Source organism: Phocoena sinus, chromosome 5 (assembly GCF_008692025.1).
Source record: "Phocoena sinus isolate mPhoSin1 chromosome 5, mPhoSin1.pri, whole genome shotgun sequence".
NCBI classification, from domain to species: Eukaryota; Metazoa; Chordata; class Mammalia; order Artiodactyla; family Phocoenidae; genus Phocoena; species Phocoena sinus.
Window position 1 is genome coordinate 99,605,482 of NC_045767.1, and position 22,302 is coordinate 99,627,783.

Below are 22,302 nucleotides of genomic sequence, written 5' to 3' on the forward strand. Positions count from 1 at the left end.
TGAGAATTAACAGCGATAACAAAGACGAGGTAAGCCCACGAAGGCTAGTAGATAATTGGTCAATTGTTTGCACCCGTGAAGGGAACTGCCAAACTTCTTGGCGTTCCAACCACGCCTTCTTCAGGGGAGTCTCCCGCGCCTCTTTCAGTGAGCATGCGCAGTGGGAGACCTGGATTTGTAGCATCAACCCACAGGTAGGAAATGGAACGTGGAACTCAGGGGAATTTGAGAGGTGACGGGGCTGTACCTCGACCGGCTGCACGTCCATGGTTTTTCGCCGCCGGCTCCCAGCCACCGTCTCCTCGTCCTCGTCCTCCTTCTCCTCATCGCCGGGCTTAAGCTCGGCCGCGGTGAGGGCGGCAAAAACGCTCTCCAAGCTACGACGGTTCCTTTTGCGGACCGACACCCGCCGGCGGATGCGGGAACAACCTTCATCCATGGCAGGGGCTGGGGGCCCTGCCCGGATGTCGTTCCGCGTGACCCAGCTGCCAAACCCCAGTGAAAGGGTGCGCGCAGCAACAGGGGGAGGGTAGCAACAGGCGGAAACTGCGCTCGCCTGTCCATCCACCTTTGGGAAGGATCACAAACCAATTGTCAGGGCTTTGGGACCGGAAACGGAAGCACAGACGTAGGAGCCCGCCCTCTCTTCGTCCAATCTTGCGGCGCGGCAAGAGGGAGACGAGGAAAACGGGAAGGTACTGCGCAGGTGCATAGAAATCCCCACCTGCTCTTTCCTTGGATTCCCAGCGCTCGCCTTCGGAACCTTTGAACCGAGTGCTTGGGCTAACAGGGGAAGCATACCGGAAGTGGCTTGTCCAGGCGATTTGGAAAAAGGAAAGGAAGAGGAGGAGCAACGAATCATGGCAGCTATGGTATCTCTTTGCAGTGGGCTAGAGAGGAGAGCGTTAACGCGCTTCGTAACGGCTGCTGTCTGCCTCACAGATTCTGGGGCTCATGCAGGTAAAGTCTCCATATCCTAGGTTTCTTTATAGCATTGCAGCCGTTTGGCTTAGCCCTAATTAGGTCGGTGGAGTCGTCACTGTTAGCTAAAGGACTCCGGTGTCTAGGCAGTTTTCTCCAAGGTAAATGGGAATCTGTAGTGGCCCATGACTAGTATTTTAAAGCTGAAGAGGGCGTGAAATATAGCCCAGTACTTTTTTTTTTTTTAAACGTACGAGGAGAGTGATGGGGTGATTCTTAAAAAGAGGCAGGGACTTGCCCAAGATCTTCGGGTAGACTTGGTAAGGAAGGAGCATTTTCAGTCACCTAGCAGCAAATTCCAGATGTCTGAGGGCCCAGATCTGGGCGAAATTGTGACATGGGCCCTGGAATCTATCATTTCTGCATTTTATCTACTTTGTGCTTGTCTATAAAAATCTTTTCATTTTCCTTTGGTATGACAATGCCTTTCAGTTTGCATTAAAATCTGTCTCTTCCCATGGAGAGAATGGAATATAAATTTCCGGAACAGGGAGGTTGTATGGGTGGAGATATATATGCCCTTTTCCCAAAGCCCCAGAAAGCACATTTATCCTAAGTCTAACTCTGCCTCAAATCTGAAGACTTTTAACCTTCATTTAACCTTGTTAGTATAATGAATATAAAACCTTTCCTTTCTGTTAGGTCCCTTAATTCATCTCGCCTCCAGAGAAGCAAAATCTTTCCTTTGCTGCTCAGCTAACAAAAATAATTAGTTCGTTGCTGTTTCTGTTTAATTGCAGTGCTGTGGAGAAGTTGTTCACAATATAAACAGGTAACCAGCAATGAGGACCTGGTAAGAATTTTTTTCTTACTTGTAATAAAGCATTTGCAAATACGACCAAGTTCTTATGTCTTTGCTATTTGAAGAGTTCAGCTGAAGGACAAAAACAATTAAGATGATAATCATTAGTCTGTGTTGGAAAATTATAATTTATTGAGTAGTTACTTAAGTGAATTTTGAAGTAAGAGAATCCCTAGATTCCTAGCAAGAAGCATGGCTTCTGTAACACCATATTTTGCTTCCTAGATATGTGCTTTGGGAATTTAAAAAGGTAGTTTTGGTGCATGCAGTAATTGCAGAAGACCTAACAAAGGGATTGTACAAAGTTTACATATACCTTGGCTCTCTTCCTCATTTCAAATTCAATTCTGTCTTCCTCCTATTCATCACTTTGGCTGGGTGGCGGCTGCTTTAATAAATGCGGGATCAAAATTAAAGTTTTATACCAGGACATTAAGTACAGTCTCTTCTAAACTGTAGATGTATTTTTATGGGTTTCAAGTACTATCATTGGGCTTGGGCAGTATAGGTTTTCTTGCTACATGCAAAGATAATTTGACACTAATCAGACCATATAAAGCACTTTGCACAGTGTAGAGAAGGAACACAGTCATTACAGGTAAGCTGAATGTAAATTGGATTAAGAACATTTGAGGGGTTGGAAAAAAACAGAAGAACCCCTCTAGTCCCTCTGAGCGTCCATCTCGGTCATCTAATTCACACCATAGTCAAGAGAGTAAAGGAAATTACTAGAGCTCCTCTTTAGGTCATTAAACCCACTAAGACTAATGAAAGCTATGGGCTCTCCCAGAAAAAGGCACACAGTCCCATTTATTTGAAAATTTGCATACAACTACAGCGGTTCAGGGACTTCCATAGCCATTTCTACATTAAGAATCTATACTGGAGACACCTTAACTGATTTTAGGAGGGAGGCCTTGTGATAGAAGCATTAGAGGCAGTAGTGAACAAAGAAAAACGAAAAATGCTGACAGAAACTTACAAAACAGTCTGGGGCCATAAAATTGTAGTCAAAGAACCTGATAGTATTACGCTAAGCCTTGTCTTTTTTTATCTTAATTTATTTATTATTTTTGGCTGCGTTGGCTTTTTTTGTTGTTGTTGCGCGCAGGCTTTCTGTAGTTGCTGCAAGCGCAGTCTACTCTTTGTTGCAGTGTGCGGGCTTCTCATTGTGGTGGCTTCTCTTGTTGCGGAGCACGGGCTCAGTAGTTGTGGCTCGCAGGCTCTAGAGCGCAGGCTCAGTAGTTGTGGCGCACGGGGTAGTTGCTCCACAGCATGTGGGATCTTTCCTGGCCCAGGGCTCGAATCCGTGTCCCCTGCATTGGCAGGCGGATTCTTAACCACTGTGCCACCAGGGAAGTCCTGCATTGTCTTTTTACAAGAAAAATAGCGATAAAACATCTAGAGAAATATGGGGATGGATTTAGGGATTATAATTTAAGAATTTCATATGGTATCTGTTGTGCTTAAGTTTTTCTTGATTTAAATCTGAGAGTTTTTAGTCACCTACAGTCTGGACAAAGCATTTGAGGAGAGAATCATTTATCGAAGATTTGAATTTTCTTCCCCCCTCCCATAAGCCCTTTTTTCTCCAAAGATTGTATTTTATCCCAGAATCCTCCTCCATGACTTAATTCCTCCTTAGCCAAACTTAAACAAGACACTTGCACAAAATATGTTTGAGTACACTGAAACCTTTAAAATAGTGAATCTTTTTCTGAAATACTCGATTTTTCCTTTACAAGCCTAGCTGTTGTATTCTCTTTCACAGTAAGAAAGGTACAACTAATCCCTTGGAGAGATTTAAATGTGGTAACCTAAGATTTTAAGCTTTTTCGATTCAAAGTTAATACAAACTATATTATCATATATTTTTTTCCTTTAGCCTGTTCCAATGGAAAATCCTTATAAGGAGCCTCTGAAAAAATGTATCTTGTGTGGAAAACGTGTAGATTATAAGAATGTACAGGTGAGATCTGGTTTTACTTCACTATGATACTTGATTTTGGGATTTTGGCTCCTTTATTAATACAATAGAGAAGCAAGTCAGTTTTTATAACAGGCGTTGTGTAGGGTGACTGTTTTAGCGACTTCATAATTTCAGATCTCGTTATACTTCTACGTATTGATACAAGGCATCTCTTTTATTCAAATAAGAGCCCCTTGGCTGTCCCTCATTTACTGTTAATTCAGCTTAGCATTCCTCTTTTTTCTTTGCCCAAAATGTCTTTACAGTAGCTCACTGTGGCAGTGATTCTCAGTTGGTGGAGTTCAGTAGTTTGGGAAAAGCTCCTCTGGTGAAGTTGATCTCTGTACCTCACCACCAATATCGCTATTTCAAATGTAATTTTATCTGTTGTCGAGCACTCAGCAAATTAAAAGTGGCAAATTTAGGGGAGAGAATGGTGCTGGAGCTAAGTATACTGACAGTAGTATAAAGTGATAGCTGCCTTGGTGGGAGAAAAGCCAAGGAATTTTAAAATGCAACGTATTAGGATTATGCATAGTGCCTAGAATGATGCCTGGTACATAGAAAGTGCTAAAGAATTTAAATTAATAAAACCTAAATAACAGCAAACGGCCTGATGTACCTGTGCATCTTGAAGACCTCATTGTAGTCTGATATTATGTGATAGCCTATCATGATAGATGAAGTGTTTTGTACCTTGTTATAAAAGCAACAGTATTTGAGAAAAGTTATCTGTGGAAAAGTCAAGAGAACAGTTTTAGCACTGAAAGAGTACGCTCATTAATCTGTTGTATAGATTTTTTGACACACTGGATAAGAGATGTTAACTTTAGTGATTACTTTAGTTATTTAAAAAGATAACCTATTAATAGAATGAACATAATTCAGTGTTTTTATTCATATTTTTGAAGTTTGTCTGAAATGTATTAATAAACCTTTACATAACTTGAAGGTGTGGCATAAGGTTTTTTTTTAAATTTACCATTCAAGATTGAATAACAAGTGTATTAATGTAAATTTTTTTCCTTTTCAAATATAACTCAAAACAGCTTTTATCCCAGTTTATTTCTCCATTTACTGGATGCATTTATGGAAGACACATAACAGGTATTTTGTTTTCTATATATTATAGCAACTTAAATGTAGGTAAGACATATAAAGCTACTTCTGTTATTTAAGGAAACTGGCAGATTTTCAAATAGTGCTACAAATTACTATGACACCAGATACTATGGCTAGTTTGAGAAAGCCTCTTCTTAGGCCAAAGGATAATTATTTTGCATGTCTTCTTATACTCAGTTACCTATAGGCTGACAATATGTAGAAAACTTGGGCTTAAAAAAAATTGCTTTGCTGTTTGGGAGTATACTATAATCATCCCCAGGCTATTATTTAAACCAGGGGCCTGTTGCCTATAGGCCAAATCGGACCTGCCACTTGTTTTTGTAAATAGCTTAGTTTCCATAGTGTCTGAGCTACAATAGCAGAATTGAGTAATGATGATAGAGACTGTATGGCCCACAAAGCCTAAGATAGTTACTGTCTGGCTCTTTACAGGTTTTCCAATCCTTCCATGACATAGACATTTGTTATGCATTTTGATTACTGGCATTTTTTTACGAATAAGAAAGCAATTTCTTTTATAGGTCTTTGTGGGAAGAAACAAAAAGAAATCACAAAAGCAATTAAGAGAGCTCAAATAATGGGTAAGAGCATCTGAAAACCTGAATTATGCTAACCAAAATTTTGCTCATTATCTTTTGTGAAGAACTTATATTATCTCTTTACAGGGTTTATGCCAGTTACATACAAGGATCCTGCATATCTCAAAGACCCTAAAGTTTGTAACATCAAATACAGGGAATAAATTCTATAAAGTTATCATCAATAAATTTATTTTACAGTTGTGTGGTATTAATACTGGCTCAAACTGTAAGATTTAATAACCTTTGAGTAGAGAACTGATAGGCTAAATCTTATCAAACTATAAAGTATTATGTTTTTAATTCTTAATAATTTGAAATTATATGAGGAAAAAGTATTTCAAGTGTGAAGTTTCCTCTCCATATCAGAATGTTCATTAAGTAAATCAGATTATTTAAAATGTTAATACTTATACACAATGGAATATTACTCAGCCTTAAAAAGAAATGAAATTGAGCTATTTGTAATGAGATGGATAGACCTAGAGTCTGTCATACAGAGTGAAGTAAGTCAGAAAGAAAAAGACAAATACCGTATGCTAACACATATATATGGAATTTAAGGGAAAAAAATGTCATGAAGAACCTAGGGGTAAGACAGGAATAAAGATGCAGACCTACTGGAGAACGGACTTGAGGATATGGGGAGGGGGAAGGGTGAGTTTTGACAGGGCGAGAGAGTGTCATGGACATATACACACTAACAAACGTAGTAAGGTAGATAGCTAGGGGGAAGCAGACGCAAGGCACAGGGATATTGCTCGGGGCTTTGGGACAGCCTGGAGGGGTGGGATGGGGAGAGTGGGAGGGAGGGAGACGCAAGAGGGAAGACTTATGGGAACATATGTATAGCTGATTCACTTTGTTACAAAGCAGAAACTAACACACCATTGTAAAGCAATTATACCCCAATAAAGATGTTTAAAAAAAAACACTGGGATTAAAAAAAAAAAAAAGTTAATACTTGTTATATTTTACATACATATGAATTAAAAAAAGGTACTATGGGATTTTCACTTATATCTGGCCCCCAAATAGCTCATACAGCATACCACTGATAATGAGATGTTAAACATGGAAGGGATGACTTGTATTGGGATTTTACTCTAGGCCCAGATTCTGTGTTGTAAGTAGTATTGTAGGGATATGGGTGCGGGAAAGTGGAATGCTTATATAATGTACAAATCCCACATGATAGGGTGTGGATTTGAAATTGCTAAGAAAGATTTTCTAACACGTAAATAATTATGCCTGGCTAGGACTATGGGTCTTCCCTCTGTAGAGATGTTATGTGGGGATGAACAGTGGTGCTGTCTGTCACAGGACCTAACATTTACTCCTGGACTAGTCTATCATGAACTGGTAGTGTCCTGTAAATAAACCGATCCATAGGCAATCTGTTGTATCATTTTCTCTTACTCCAGTGATACAAACTGATCGCCAAAAGATGGAGAATAACTGAGAAAAAATGTCCTACAAGGATTCTTTTCCTCCTTTTCATTTAGTACCCTGAACGTTGGGACATCAAACTTAATTATTTTAACATTAGGGTTCAGAATGAACCCCATTTCCTATCCTGCCCTGTGCTTCTTATGTAACTAGTAAAGCAATCCCAACAGCAACTCATTATTTGCACAAATCATCCCTGGTATTATGTGGGCTTCATAAACACCCCATGGTAACTAATGCATGTTAACACATGGATAAAAGATGATAGTTTTTGATACTAGCTATGAATTTGCTCTATCATTTAGGAAATAAGTGATGGAAGAGCAGTGGTCAACATGTGGGTTCAGCATTTCACCCAGTGAGTAAAGCATGAAGGCGTCATGTGATGTGTGTGCTTCATGGGAAATTCTGTTATGGAAAGGATAAATAGAAAAAACGAACAGTAAAAGCTCTCTTAACCAACCTCCACTTAACCAACTCACTGGATTAAACAGGGGCTTTACATCCTCCTTAAAAATCACACGGAAGCCCATGACTCTTAACCTGTTGAGTTCTACATTACCAAGAGTCATCTATTTTGTTCCCAGACCTTATCAGTTGTATTTTTGTAGTGATGAATATGAGCATTAAAAATAAAGTTTCAGTTGCAGTGAAAACCAAGTAAATGCTCTGAGAAGACTTGATAAAGATAACTAGCTTTTTAAAAAAAAATAGTTGTCAAATTAGGTGTGGTTAGGACAAATAAGATTGGGAATGGAAAATGAAAAAACCTAGTAGCATTTTGTACTTAGGTTGCTTTGCAAATTTCTTTAAAGAAACTAAAATTGGGGATTATATAGGGTAAGTAATGGGTTTGATTTACATAGGAACTCCAACACATTCGTAAAAAAGTTTCTGGCCCTGCAACAAAAGTTTGATGAATGTACACTTCTGCTTTATGTTAAAGTGAAATCTCTGATAGACACCTTATTTATGTATCATTTGAGTCCCACTTAACTGGCCTTTTCACCTAACTAACCAACTGCTGATCCCAAACATATTGCATTACCAGGCTTTGTTCTGTACTCAAATTCTTAACTGACTCAATTTAAAGTACTTTATAAAATAAATGAACTAGAACTTACCTATGTGTTATTGCAAAGAGCTGAACATAGTAAAAACAATAGGCATGTTTGGCTTTACCCTTCATCTGATGAAAAATCTCCTTTCGGCCTAAAAGAATCAAAAGGTAGGAGACTGTGGATATTCACCAGAACCGTTCATTTTCTCAATCTCTTCATCTGTTTCTGGGCTGCTCACTGTGGATGCCTTTTCTTGGTTACTACTATCAGTATCTGTTTTAGATGGTTGGTTCTGTATCTCTAACAGCCGTGACTTCTTGAATTGCCATCCACCATCTGTACCTGAAGCTTTACGCTTAATCATTTGCAGCGCACTACCAGCTGGACTAGCTTCAGGAATGTCAGTATATTCCACCATTAGGGTCAGGTTGTCTACCACATTGAGATGGTGGTTGGTATTACAACTACTTTTAGAAATATGTCTATTTTTCAAGGAGATAACACATGAATGAAGAAATTCACAATCGGGAAAAAAGGTCTGTAAAGCTTGACAAAGAAAAATGTTCTCCTGAGGGTGTTTCTGGACATTCTTCTCTCCTAAAGAAACAAACAAATATTTCAACACACAGTATTTATACTACAAAGGTTTTATAGTTATCTATTTGTTAGTAAAGTCAGAGACTTTAAAGAATCATATCAAATTATCTAAATTAAGAGAAATGATAATCCCAAATATATATGCCACAATATCCTCAGAGAAAATTAAAGTTGTTGTATTTTTTAACATCAAGGTAGTATATCTATAGTAGTACCATGTTCTCTGTTCAGTGGGATTTAAGAGTATTAATGAAAGTTATTTTTAATCCTAAAGTGAACAAATTGATCAGTTAGTGCAAGCAGCTCATCCATAATTCCAGTGAGAATTTTTCTTCAAAGCACAGAAAGTAGTGATATGTGAACTTTTTACTTACGTGTTGCTTGAATCTGTGCTTGCTTTCTTTTTTTAATTTCTCGTTTTAATCTGTTTATATCTTTTAGTAGTTTCTCTACTGCTCTCTCACTGTGTTCTACTTTACTGCATATACTCTGGAAAATAAAGTAATTTAAGAGCATAGATAAAGTTCCAAATTGTAATACTACAATCTACGTTCACAAATAATATAAAATCCTTCATGGTGTATAACATCAAATATTTTCCTTTATAAAAATTTTATTTTATTTTGCTATTTTCTGGAGGAACTCACCAACAAGCATTTGTATGGTGCTTCATAGATTACAAAATGCTTTCCAGATATATTAACTTCCTATTTATACAAAGTTTTATCATTCAAGTTATTTCCTAGATAATACACAGAAATAAAAAACAAAAATATTTAACTGCTTCAAAACAAAAAATACTGTACTATTTTGAGATGCATACTTATTGCAAACATTTAAGAAACTGCCAATAACAAAGTGACTTTCACTATTACAAAAGAAAACTACTGAAGATTTTAATTCCCATAAAACTACTTTTGAAAAGCAGAATGGCCTTATGGGTCACCAGTTTTTAAGTACTAATACCCTTTGACTCAGTGATTTCATTGTGGGAATATATCTTGAATCAGTAACAAAAATTTATATAAGATGATGTTTCTTAGAATAGTGTCAAATCAAAAGTAACTAATTTCCAATTATAGTGTAATGGGTTGTTAGAGCCAGTTTTAGTGGATACTTCATGGAACATCTGCCCAGCCTACTTCTCATGAACTTGTTCATCCTGCCATTAAGAGTTCACCAGTAACCCTTTCACCAACTTTCACCCTAGCTGACCCAAACAGAGTTAATTACAATAGCCAATTGGCAAATCCTAATCTCTTGAATAGAAGAGATTAAATGCAGAAGCTATAGGTTAGCTCTTTGGTCAGCCAGTGGGTGAATAAACAGCAAGATCTGTAAATACTATGAAGGAAACCAACAGGCAGACACAAAGGGAGTTAGTTTTTTTGTTTGTTTGTTTTTTGGCCACTTGGTGTGGCTTGTGGGATCTTAGTTCCCTGACCAGGGCCATGGCAGTGAAAGCGCCAAAGCCTAACCACCACCAGGGATCTCCCAGGAGTTAAAGTTCTGATGGCATTCAAGCTCCTGGTTCCAGTTCCTTCCTAGAGCTCAGTGGCCTTCTGCCCACAGTTCCTCTCACATACCTCTACATTCCCTAATTTAGCCCAAGTTGGTACTTTTTTTTAAAGTTAATTTATTTATTTTTGGCTGCGTTGGGTCTTCATTACTGCGTGCAGGCTTTCTCTAGTTGTGGTGAGCAGGGGCTACTCTTTGTTGCAGAGCACGGGCTCTAGGTGCGCAGGCTTCAGTAGCTGTGACGCAAGCGAACTAGTTTCGGCTCACGGGCTCTAGAGTGCAGGCTCAGTAGTTGTGGTACACAGGCTTATCTGCTCTGCGGCATGTGGGATCTTCCTGGACCAGGACTCGAACCCATGTCCCCTGCACTGGCAGTCAGATTCTTAACCACTGTGCCACCAGGAAAGTCCCCAAGTTGGTACTTTTCACATTAGAGTTCTAATATACTGCTCTAAGAAATATACTGCTATTAAAAAGAACTAAAATGTGGAAAGTGTTTAATTGTACATCAAATAAAAATCATGACACAAATTTCTATGTCACTGTCAACAATGTAAAAGCATGTATACATTAGGGGGAAACTGGAGAAAATTGGAAAGTGCAAAGAGTTAAGTTACAATGGTAGGATTCTGGATGTTTTCCTATTTTCTAAAATTCCTGTATTATATTAAAAAACAATGTGCAATATTATCAGTGTGTAAAATGCATTAACCCCATTTCTCTTAGTGTGCTCTATTGGTGAGTATGGTGGCCATGGAATATACTACTCAGATCTCCATTTGCAGGAAGCAGAGTTGACTGACAGTTCCAGGTGCCATCTTTTTGGGTCCACTACTGTGCTTGTGCTTAGGTCATGCTTCCCCTAGGTTGCTCTTAGCCACCGACTGAGCACAGTGAGTATATTGGTATAATTCTATTCCTGTAGGATGCCTTTGCTCAAAGACTCTCCATCAGCCTGGCTGAAATTTTTCAGGGCTTGCAGTCTAAAGCTCTTCCTACCCAATCATTCTCCTTTCCTTGTCTCCTTCCTCAGGTGTCAAACGTACATTGCAAGTCTCCCTGCCACTCCTGCTCCCTCCCCTCAAGGGACCTGAATGGACACAATGAGGTAGAACTTAGTACTGTTGTAGACTTTTTTGTTCCCAAATATTTGCTCCCTTTTTTATCCTGTAAAAGGGTTATATCTCCCTGCCTATTGCCATGACATCCTCTGGCCAATTAAATGTGAGTGGAAGTGACAGGCCAGCTCTGAGCATAAATTCTAAGAGCTGTTGTGAATTTCCACCAGCTTTCCTGCTCTTTTCCCTTTGTCATGAGAAGAGCATGTCCCACAGATGGGCTGGATCCTAGAATGAACATGATATTTAGAACAGGAGCAGAGCTGCAGCCAAGATATAATGTGAGTGAGCCAAAACTTGTTTTCGTAGCCCACCAAGATGGAGGCCTTTGTTACTGAAGCTAAACTAATACAAAAATTTATGTCTAATCAACTGTCAGGTTATCCATAAACATATATTCAGTGAGCAATGTGATATGAACTCTATAGGTGATCTTTAAATGTTTTTTTAACTTACCTTTAATTCCTCTTGTAAAGAAGCATACAGTTCATTTATCTTATGTACCTCCTTTAAAGATCCATCTTCTTTAAAAAATTTAGAGCTGTAAAATATTACCATTTCCTCAGGCAAATGTACAGAACTCATTTAATAATGCAATGAAAAATTTATTCGTAGTTGAGGAACAATAGATGATTTTTTTTACTGGCTTTGTAGGGACCATAATTTTGTCAACCTACTTATTTACAGAATAAGTAAAACCACAGAAAACCTAGTTATCTATCTTCACCTCAGCAAACTTTTTAGCCTCCTAAGTACTATTTCCAGGACTCAGAAACGAGGTTCAGTGAAAACAGATAAAGACTGAAGGCGGGGTGGTTCTTTCTTGGCAATAGGATCAGTCAATTATTTTACTGAGTTTAAGTCATCATTGATTGAAAGAGGCAACATTATTTTATATACCACGAAGAAAAAAGAAAAACAATTCTAAGGCATGTTTTGTAAAAATCCCAATTTGAGATAAATGTAAAACTGTGTCTTAGTATCAATGAAATGTGGTATTCAATTTCTATAAGACACTGTTAAGCATTGTGGGAACACAAAAATAAATGAAATCTAGTCCATTATTCTCATAAAGTTTACACTTAGTAAGTATCCTGTAGTACCAGTGTTGTTATTTCTGACATTAATTATTCCCTTATTGCCCACAAAAAAGTTATAGCTCAGCAGTCTACAGTGTGAGTAAGTCTTGGCTAAAGCCTCATTTTTTTGTCTTTATTTCATATCCAATCGAATTTCTTGCCTTTAATCTGAACTGCTGCCTTAGAAAATTATTATTTTGAGGCTAGCTCCTTATTCTTAGAATAAATATGTTAAAATATGTAGGCTACACAACAATGCCCCCTCTCTTTTGTATTTTATAAATGGACAGGTGCTAGAAGGAAATACTGAGAAATTAAAAGTCTGGTTTACTTGAGTAATGTCATTAGTCAGTTTTCCTTTCATTTTTATTCTTGTGTAATAAAAAAAATTAACTTCAAAAAATGAACAGGAGTTAAGTTTAGTGGGGAAGCAGTTGAGGAATCTCACCTGTGTGTTTTTACTGCTCGACTAAAACCAGTGGACATACAGGAATCAGATACAGTTTTATAACCCAGTTGTTCAGACATGCCCAAATTGGCCACCACTAAAGGTATCCTATGAAAAAGCCTGAAGAAATAAAATTTTTAAAAATAAATTTAAAATAAAGTGAAAGATTAGCATCTACTTATTAGTATATAGACTACCTTTCTTCTACAAGATTAAAAAACAAAACCCCATTCCTTACTACTTATCCATGACAGAATTTACTGACTTGAGGCAAATAGCTTTTAAAAACTGTGAAATGTGCATAGTGTAAGATAACTGAAAAAATACTTTAATGGTTATTTTAACTGATCACCACATGTAAAAATAAAGGCAGTATTGTTGCGATTCATCCTATCTTTCGTGAATGATAAAACTACTCTTCCTTGGTACTCATTTAACTTCATTCTCATACTCCATGAAAATGTTGTCTATATAACCTGCGGGGAGTCCTATTAACTCATTTTGGTGGATCCTCAAGAACCACCCTGCTTCCTGGCAGAGGTTAGAGAAAAGCTGCTCAGGTATGCAGGCTTCAGTTCTACATTATATTCCTTAGCAACCAATACCTAAAGCATGCATATTTTTTCCACCTTATGGTAAATAAGAGCAAATCCTCAGTGCCAGAAACACAAGTCATCATTCCATACTGGGCTTCTAATTTCCTTATCTGACATTCATTCTCCCATATAAAGAACCGATGGTAAGAAAGGCTAAAAAGGGTTATTGTGACAATCTAATGCAACAATATACGAAAATAGTTGGTAAGCCATAAAAAGTACAATAAAAATATTGAGTACATTTTTCTGTTAGCTGAAAACAGCCAGTGACTGGCCAACATTTACCCTTTCTGAGGTTTATATAAGGCATGCTCCAGCCGATGAGTAGAGCAGCTTTCTGTTATTATACTCGGTGTTAATAACAGAAAAACAAGTTCCTGGCTTGAAAGATGCTGCTGTAAGTTTCTGTGAAGCAGTCTCTCTCTGAATGTCATGATCTGGTCTGAATGACGTCGGAATTTATACCAACCAACCACATCCTGAAAGAAAATATAGAAAGACATCAGGTGAATACTTTAATGGTTACAGTTATTATGTATCTTACTGTCATAATCAAGCAGTAAAACTGGCAACCTTAAAAATGACTTTCTTGGGCTTCCCTGGTGGCACAGTGGTTGAGAGTCCGCCTGCAAAGCAGGGGACACGGGTTCGTGCCCCGGTCCGGGAAGATCCCACATGCCGCAGAGCAGCTGGGCCCATGAGCCATGGCCACTGAGCCTGCACGTCCAGAGCCTGTGCTCCGCAATGGGAGAGGCCACAACAGTGAGAGGCCCGCGTACCGCAAAAAAAAAAAAATAATAAAATAAATAAATAAACTTTAAAAAAAAAATGGCTTTCTTGGGACTTCCCTGGTGGTGCAGTAGTTGGGAATCTGCCTGCCAATGCAGGGGACGGGTTCGAGCCCTGGTCCGGGAAGATCCCACATGCCGCAGAGCAGCTAAGCCCGTGTGCCACAACTACTGAGCCTGTGCTCTAGAGCCCGCAAGCCAAAACTAGTGAGCCCACGTGCCACAAACACTAAGCCTACGCACCTACAGCCCACGCTCCTCAACAAGAGAAGCCACCGCAATGAGAAGCCTGCGCACTGCAATGAAGAGTAGCCTCCGCTCGCCTCAACTAGAGAAAGCCCCCACGCAGCGATGAAGACCCAAGCAGCCAAAAATAAATAAATAAAATTTTTTTAAAAATTAAAAAAAATTGGCTTTCTTAATATTTACCAAGATTTGGGGCCTATATTAAACAAAACGTACACTTAAGAATACACTTTACCTTTTATAAAGCATGCAAACTGACTTGCAGTTAAATTACTTTCCATTTACTTACCAGGCTACAATTTTATTCAATACAGATTAAAGAAAATAAATTCTTAACTTCCTCTAGTTTCTCTTAATGGCATTTACTGTCTTAACATTTTTAACCCTTAGTCAAAATTTAAATGAAGAAAACACCAATGAAAACTAGTTAACTTCCTGTATGGATACTTGGTTTGCTAAGTAAGTAAATTGAACCCAATAGCTTTTAATTGAAATTTATATGGGAATGTTATCACCTACCCTACAGAGCTGGTTCCAAGATTAAGATCATATTAAAGGGTTTTGTAAACTATAACACACTAAACAAATGTGTTGTTAGTATTTTTTATTTATCTTTGGCTGCATTGGGTTTTTGCTGCTGCACATGGGCTTTCTCTAGTTGCGGCAAGCGGGGGCTACTCTTCGTTAGGGTGCGCGGGCTTCTCATTGCAGTGGCTTCTCTTGCTGCGGAGCACGGGCTCTAGGCACGCGGGCTTCAGTAGTTGCAGCACACGGGCTCAGTAGTTGTGGCTCACGGGCTCTACAGCGCAGGCTCAGTAGTTGTGGCGCATGGGCTTAGTTGCCCTGCGGCATGTGGGATCTTCCCGGGCCAGGGCTCAAACCTGTGTCCCCTGCATTGGCAGGCAGATTCTTAACCACTGCGCCACCAGGGAAGTCCCTCAAAACGTTTTAAGAGGAAAAAAGTACCAAGAAAAAATGTATTTGGAAAAAAAAAACTATTTTGATCATTCAGCAAGTTTTAACTGAACACCAAGTGGGCTACAGAGGATCCAAATTGGGTGCTGTATAGGAAATCATCCCTGCACTAGGAAAAATAGTCACTTGTAGCTAAGTAAAAGAACAGCAATGGATTAAGTCCTAGAGTACGTGAGATCAATGTAAATCAGAGTAGTCAAGAGGATGAGAACAAGATGAAGATTTTTAATGACTAGCTTTGCTTTCAGGGAAACCCCTTTGAGTTTCTGGAAAGAACAAGCCTTTCCTCACCTGCTTTACATAGGACATTGTGAAGACAAATGCTGCTTTAAAGTTCTGTCAAAGTATTACATGTTTTTACGAGCTGAAAATAATACATATAATACGAAAAAAAGAAAGGTAAATCAGGGAATACCTTTTTGACACTTGATAATATTTTCTTCAGTGCTCGCTCATTTACTTCACCAGAAGAATTATAAAAGCTGTAAAAGCCAAAATTAAAGGCATTTCAAATAAGCTAAAAATATGAATGATTTTATTAGCACTTTTAATTGTAGTTACTCCTAGCCTAACTACCCAACCAAAATCCATATACTTATTGCCTGTTAGATGAAGTTCTAAATTAAATAGGAGAGAAAGTTCTCAAATTAACAGACTTAAAGTGCTAGAAATATGCGGTCCATAAGCAATGAAAAAGGAAAAGGAGTGGAGGAACTTTAAAGGATAAGTTTGCGTAACATTTTTTTTTAACCTAAAACAAAACAAACTCTCCATTAAATACAGGTATTTGTTAAGTTCACATAGCTAGTTCACAATTTATTCATTAAAACTTTTTTTACAATAATGATACATACAAAAGAATGTAATGTGAGTAATGAAGCAGCACAATACCATAAAGACAGTTTACTCATTGCTAATTCCAAAAGCTATCCTTTTCTTTTATAAATTTATTCTATGATTTTATTTATTGTTTCTGGCTGCGTTGAGTCTTCATTGCTGCACGCGGTCTTTCTCTAGTTGCGGCAAGTGGGGGCTACTCTTCGTTGCAGTGCGCAGGCTTCTCATTGCGGTGGCTTCTCTTGTTGTGGAGCATGGGCTCTAGGCATGTGGGCTTCAGTAGTTGTGGCATGTGGGCTCAGTAGTTGTGGTTCGTGGGCTCTAGAGCACAGGCTCAGTAGTTGTGGCTCATGGGCTTAGCTGCTCCACGGCATTTGGGATCTTCCCGGACCAGGGCTTGAACCCGTGTCCTCTGCATTGGCAGGCGGATTCTCAACCACTGCGCCACCAGGAAAGCCCTCCAAAAGCTATTTTTAAATTAAGAGAAATGCTTTAGGAGTTGGGGTTTTTTTGTTTTGGGGGGCTGGGGGGGTGGAGGATAGGTATTGGTTTAGTTTAGTGACTTCTGTTCTGTAGTTGGAATGTCAAAGATTTAGGGAGAATTGAAAAATAATTCTAAAAGATTCTAAAGCATTTACTTTCAGCTTTCTTTCCCCTCCAGGGATTACAAATAATATTCTCCTCTTTTCAACATTCATCAAGATCAACAATATTCTTTTCTATGATGTAATATCTATTATGCAAAATCTTTGACAAATACTATTCATTATAATAGGTTTTTACTGGTAATTCTAATCTACACACTGAAAAAATTTAGTTACATAAAACTGGAAAAAACATATCCTGATAGGCAATATATTTTTTCTTTTTAACTTACAAAGTGTTCCACCTACCAAAGGGGGATAATTCAGCTCATCAAACAGATCCTTCCATCTTACCTATTTATTCCAACATGAAAAATCTAAATACAAGAGTTTATTCCTGTGTTTCTCTAGGATGGTCCACTCCTGAGCTCCTCAAACTGGGACATAATGCAATACACCAGGGTATATAAAACAACAGGATAAAAGTGTACGTCTTCTGTGCAAGCACTGATTTTTATGTGAAGCTTCTGGGAAGGGGGGCAGTTTTTTTTTTTTGTAGAAATAGATATACTGTACAGTAGAATTCATGTTAAACTGTGCAATTTTTTTAAAGTGACTTTAAGTTTTAGGCTTCAATGGGCTGTTTTCCAAATTCCCCCTAGATTTCTGAGATAAGGGAAACGGTGTATTTCAGTGGCAAACTTTGCAACCAATGTATCAGAGCAGGATTGACAAACTTTTTCTATAAAGGGCCAGATAGTAAATATCTTAGGCTTTGCTGGACAGTCTCTGTTACACATTCCTCCATTGTTCTTTTTTTTTTTTAACTCTTAAAAAATATATTAACTATTCATAGAGGTCCATATAAAAACAGGCCATGGGGCTGTACTCTGCCACCCTCTGTATCAGAAACATAAAACTGGTTATTAAAGCTTATCCAGCTTGGATTCCATGAAGTATGGTATCAGAAGACTTTGTTTTTAACATGTTCCATCTACATCATTTAAAAGAGTTGCCCCCAACCTTTTTGGCACCAGGGACGGGTTTCGTGGAAGATGGTTTTTCCATGGATGGGGGTGGGGGGTGATGGTTCAGGTGGTAATGCGAGCGATGGGGAGCGGCAGATCAAGCTCTGTTCACTCACCCACCGTGCACCGGTACCAGTCCAGGGCCCAGGGGTTGGGGACCCCTGATTTAAAACAAGAAAGAAACAGCATAGTATGCTGTTGGATTAGAGCTCAAGAAATCCGGATTCTTCTAATTTTGCCCTACCACTAACCAGTTCTTCCCCCCATCCCCTAATTTTGTAAAGCTAAAAGGGTGAGGGACTTCCCTCAGCAGTGCAGTAGTTAAGAATCCACCTGCCAGTGCAGGGGACACAGGTTCGATCCCTGGTTCGGGAAGATCCCACATGCCGCAGAGCAACTAAGCCCGTGCGCCACACTACTGAGCCTGTGCTCTAGAGCCTGCGAGCCACAACTGCTGAAGCCTGCGTGCCACAACTACTGAGCCTGTGCGCCCTAGAGGCTGCTCACCACAACTACTGAGCCCATCTGCCACAACTACTGAAGCCCATGTGCCTAGAGCCCGTGCTCTGCAACAAGAGAAGCTGCCGCAGTGAGAAGCTCATGCACTACAATGAAGAGTAGCCCCCACTCACCGCAACTAGAGAAAGCCCATGTGCAGCAACGAAGACCCAATGCAGCCAATAAATAAATAAATAAATAAATAAATAAATAAATAAATAAAAGGCCTAGGTATGGGTTTCTCATCACTGGATCAGATGGCTTCCTTGGCTCTAAGACTCATATTAAGTTGGTCTAATTATTTAAGGTAGTTGCCAGAAGGTATTGAATCACCTTTGTATTTTTTACTTTCCCTCCTTAATCCATTGCTGGCCCAGAGTCCCTCAAGAAAGTACTATTTATGAGTCTCCACCAAGTCCCTCATTCAAAAGATATTTTTTATATGCATTGTCTATTAGGCAATATAGGAGCTGTGCCCCTTTCTGGTACAGCAGTTTAAGACCACACTAAGCCTTCTGTCACACCTACCAATGGTGTTTCTCACCTTAACACTATGTTTCATGGCAACTCTTATACAACCTTAGAAATGGTACACACAGTGTGACTGTAAGACAGTAATGCTGATTTTTCATGTATGGTTTATATAAATCATAAAGCTATTTCACCAAAACTACACCATGTTGTTTATGGTTACAGTTGTTTGCTTTATGAAACATCATTGATTTATATACTTTTCTATGTAAATACCTCAAAAGTTTTTAACAATATCATAGCCTATCAGGGCTAAGAGTACTACTACTATCTGTAGGACTATGAGTACAAGTTTCCACCCTGGAAAAGTAATAGGAAGCGGGTTAGATAAAGAACCTAACCAATTAATAGACAAAAGATAACATTAAAAAATATAAGTGAAGAAACAGATGATAAAATAAACTGGAATAAAAAGAAAAAAGGGCTGCTGTTAATGTATGAGAACGTGTTGCTGAGTTTATAATATGCAATGAAGTGACTGGGTGGGAGAAGGAAAAGCAATCCTCAGGGTAAACTGGTACCTGGGAGAGGCAGTGAAGACCAGCTAAAGGAAGCAGATAAATACAGAGAAAGAACTATTAGGGTTGAAATGAACAGGTGAATTTCAGGTACTTAAAAAGAGTCTTTACATTTTAATCTGTACCACCAGGTATAACTAAGATACTTTGTTAGTTTCAAAAATTCACTTGCAGAGAATAATTTTCACAATGGATCATTTACTTGCTCTTACTACTCACCTAAAAAGCTGATAGCATGAAACGTACTTCTGAATGTCTGGAAAAAAAGAATTTTTAGTTATGATTACATTAAGTATCATTTGAATAACATATATTGAGCACTTCATGCCAGGATGTACTTTACCATTATCTCGTTTATTCCTCACAACAAACCTATGAGACAGATGTTATCACTCCTTCCACTTTAAAGATGAGGTAACAGGCAGAGAGATTAAGTTGGTGGAGGCAAAATTCAAACCCAGAACCTCACTCATAACTACTGATAGAATGCTATACTCCTTCTAAATAGGTTTAGTAATGGCCACACAAAAGATTAAGTCACACTTGCTATAGTCATTGAGTTCTGAAATTGTGATGCTGTAATTATACCCAACTGATAAAAAACAGCTGCTAAAGGAATTCTTTTGTTATTCCAACTAGTTCTTTCATAAAGGATATGTCAATGTTAATTGTAGACTAAAGAAAAGAAGTCCAACATCTCTGAAGAGGTGAGTTTTATTCTCCTGTCAATAGAAATAATACATCTAAATACATCTAACTTCTGGTTGCTGCAGGTGCTGTGCAAACAGATTAAATTCTATCACAAGACATCATTACAAATCATGAAAGTATCAAGATGAATATAATGTTTCCTCTATCATCCCAGACTTTCAGATCCCTCAAGATTCAGTAGGGACGGCTTCCCTGGTGGCGCAGTGGTTGAGAGTCCGCCTGCCGATGCAGGGGACGCGGGTTCATGCCCCAGTCTGGGAAGATCCCACATGCCGTGGAGCGGCTGGGCCCGTGAGCCATGGCCGCTGAGCCTGCACGTCCGGAGCCTGTGCTCTGCAACGGGAGAGGCCACAACAGTGAGAGGCCCGTGTATCGCAAAAGAAAAAAAAAAAAAAAAGATTCAGTAGGGAACAGTGAAAGGAGTGAGACATTCACACAGAAAGTCATCAAGACAATACATATTCTTCTAGGCAGCCCATCTTTATGTGTCCCTGTGTCAACAATCAAATTTTGTCAGATACCATTTACAGGATCACTCTAGCAGTAATCATCTATTTCAGATAATTCCTGTGACTATGATGTTCTATTCCTTGGGGAGATCCTACCCAGAGTACTAGCAATTTCATTTGTCACCTAAATCAAAGACATCAGTTTGATTATGGAGAATCTGTGAATCTTCATCTAGGTGAGGAAACCCAATATCAAACTGCTGTTGAAGAATCTTTTCAAGTAAACATCTGAAGAATGCAGACATCTTTGCATCTTTGTACATGCAAAGGCTATCTTTAAGGAGCAAACTACATGAAGTCACCATTTCAATAACTTGATATGTATATAAAGTTACTGACATTATACTATTATATATATATATACTACTATAAAAGTAATTCAGGCTATTACAAAAAATGGAAAAGTTATCATCCTCTTCAGATATTTTCCTTCCAGCAAACATATGTTACCCTCAGATAAATCCCTTTGAACAGAAACAGTCTGTAACTGATAACCAGCCAAATATAATCTGGTGTAGATAAGGCACAGTATAATAAAATGATGAAAATCTCATTAACCAAAGCAATGTAGTAATTTGTAGATCTTGCCACCTGTTTTAAAGTAATCCAACATTTTAAAATAATTTAAGCAAATACTTGAGTGCAACTACAGCACTTGCCAGATACCTTGAAGCTTAGCACTGCTCCTAGCACAGTGGAGTTGCTCGATAAATGGTTGCTTATTTAAACTCCTAAAATATGTCAGATACTTTGGGCAGCACACCAATTACAATTAGGGAAAAAAGACTTCCTAAGGGCTTGCTTTTTAAGCTCGTGTGAACAGAAAGAAAAACATTAAGAAAATAAAATTATAAACAATATAAACATGTGTAACACATGACAAAAGGCCGATTTCCTTAAGTTATGATATAGCATTACAAATCAATAAGAAAAAGCAAAATAGCCTAGCAGAAATATAGTCAAAGCATGGAACAGGCTTGTTCTTTTCAAATAAAAAGTTCTCCCCAAAAGTCAAACACATAACCTCATTTGTAATTAAAAAATGCAAATTAGAAAGGGGGGAGGGGCAAGATGGGGCAGGGGATTAAAAGGTACAAACTACTATACATAAAGTAAATAAGCTACAAGGATATATTGTACAGCACAGGGAATATAGTCAATATTTTATAACTTTAAATGAAGTATAATCCATAAAGATATTGAATCACTATGCTGTATACTTGAAACTAATATAATACTGTAAATCAACTATACTTCAAAAAAAAAAGAAATGCAAATTAAAATTTTTTTTCCTCACTTATCAAGTTGGCAAAGATTAAAAGATTTGATAATACCCAATGGTGATAAGGGTATGGGGACCCTGGTACTTTCACATATTGCAGAGGAGTCTAAGATGACATGACTCTTCCAAAAGGTAATGGCCTACCTCTAGGAATTTTGCTTTCAGATATACTCAAAGGCACAAAGATATATGCACCATAAAATGTGCATTGTTACATTGTTTTGTATTAATAAAAAAATAAAAAGTCATCCATAGCTGGTTAAGTACGTCATGGTACATTCATACAACGGGAATACGAAGACATCAGAAAGAATGACAAACTATACACATTCATACTACTCTGCACTAATGATATCCTGGAGATATTTATCCATGTATATAGTATGATCCCACTTATGAATATAAAAATACACATACATTTATATGTGTGTATTATGTGTAGTATTAATGAGTGAAAAAAATACTCATGAAACC

At 38.2% G+C, this 22,302-nt stretch overlaps 3 protein-coding genes across 8 annotated transcripts in view; 1 reads left to right on the plus strand and 2 right to left on the minus strand.

Annotated features, from left to right (window-relative positions):
- HELQ (helicase, POLQ like) overlaps positions 1-577 on the minus strand; it is a 40,683-nt gene extending 40,106 nt beyond the window's left edge. For 2 of the 3 annotated variants that reach the window (XM_032632252.1, XM_032632251.1), the window contains exon 1: positions 248-468. In XM_032632252.1, coding sequence (XP_032488143.1) covers positions 248-439 — 192 coding nt within the window. In that variant the 5' untranslated portion in view covers positions 440-468. Of the gene's footprint in view, positions 1-247 lie in introns of all 3 variants that reach the window. The other variant, XM_032632250.1, reaches the window with a different exon arrangement.
- ABRAXAS1 (abraxas 1, BRCA1 A complex subunit) overlaps positions 1-22,302 on the minus strand; it is a 29,101-nt gene that overhangs the window by 2,898 nt on the left and 3,901 nt on the right. Inside the window, exons 3-10 of one of the 4 annotated variants that reach the window (XR_004349949.1) lie at positions 19,546-19,582; positions 15,746-15,812; positions 13,607-13,800; positions 12,726-12,845; positions 11,655-11,739; positions 8,937-9,051; positions 8,029-8,562; positions 3,135-3,154 (exon numbers count right to left, since the gene is read on the minus strand). Coding sequence is in view for 2 of the 4 variants with exons in the window: in XM_032632257.1 (XP_032488148.1) it covers positions 8,126-8,562; positions 8,937-9,051; positions 11,655-11,739; positions 12,726-12,845; positions 13,607-13,800; positions 15,746-15,812; positions 19,546-19,652 (1,125 nt within the window). In the remaining 2 variants the exon portion in view is untranslated. Of the gene's footprint in view, positions 1-3,134; positions 3,155-4,617; positions 8,563-8,936; positions 9,052-11,654; positions 11,740-12,725; positions 12,846-13,606; positions 13,801-15,745; positions 15,813-19,545; positions 20,371-22,302 lie in introns of those variants that run through there. The other 3 variants (XR_004349950.1, XM_032632256.1, XM_032632257.1) reach the window with 3 other exon arrangements.
- On the plus strand, positions 828-5,663 carry MRPS18C (mitochondrial ribosomal protein S18C). The gene is made up of 6 exons (XM_032632258.1): positions 828-960; positions 1,722-1,774; positions 3,669-3,752; positions 4,802-4,859; positions 5,399-5,458; positions 5,543-5,663. Exons 1-6 carry the CDS (start codon positions 861-863, stop codon positions 5,617-5,619), a joined length of 432 nt encoding a protein of 143 aa, XP_032488149.1. The 5' UTR covers positions 828-860; the 3' UTR covers positions 5,620-5,663.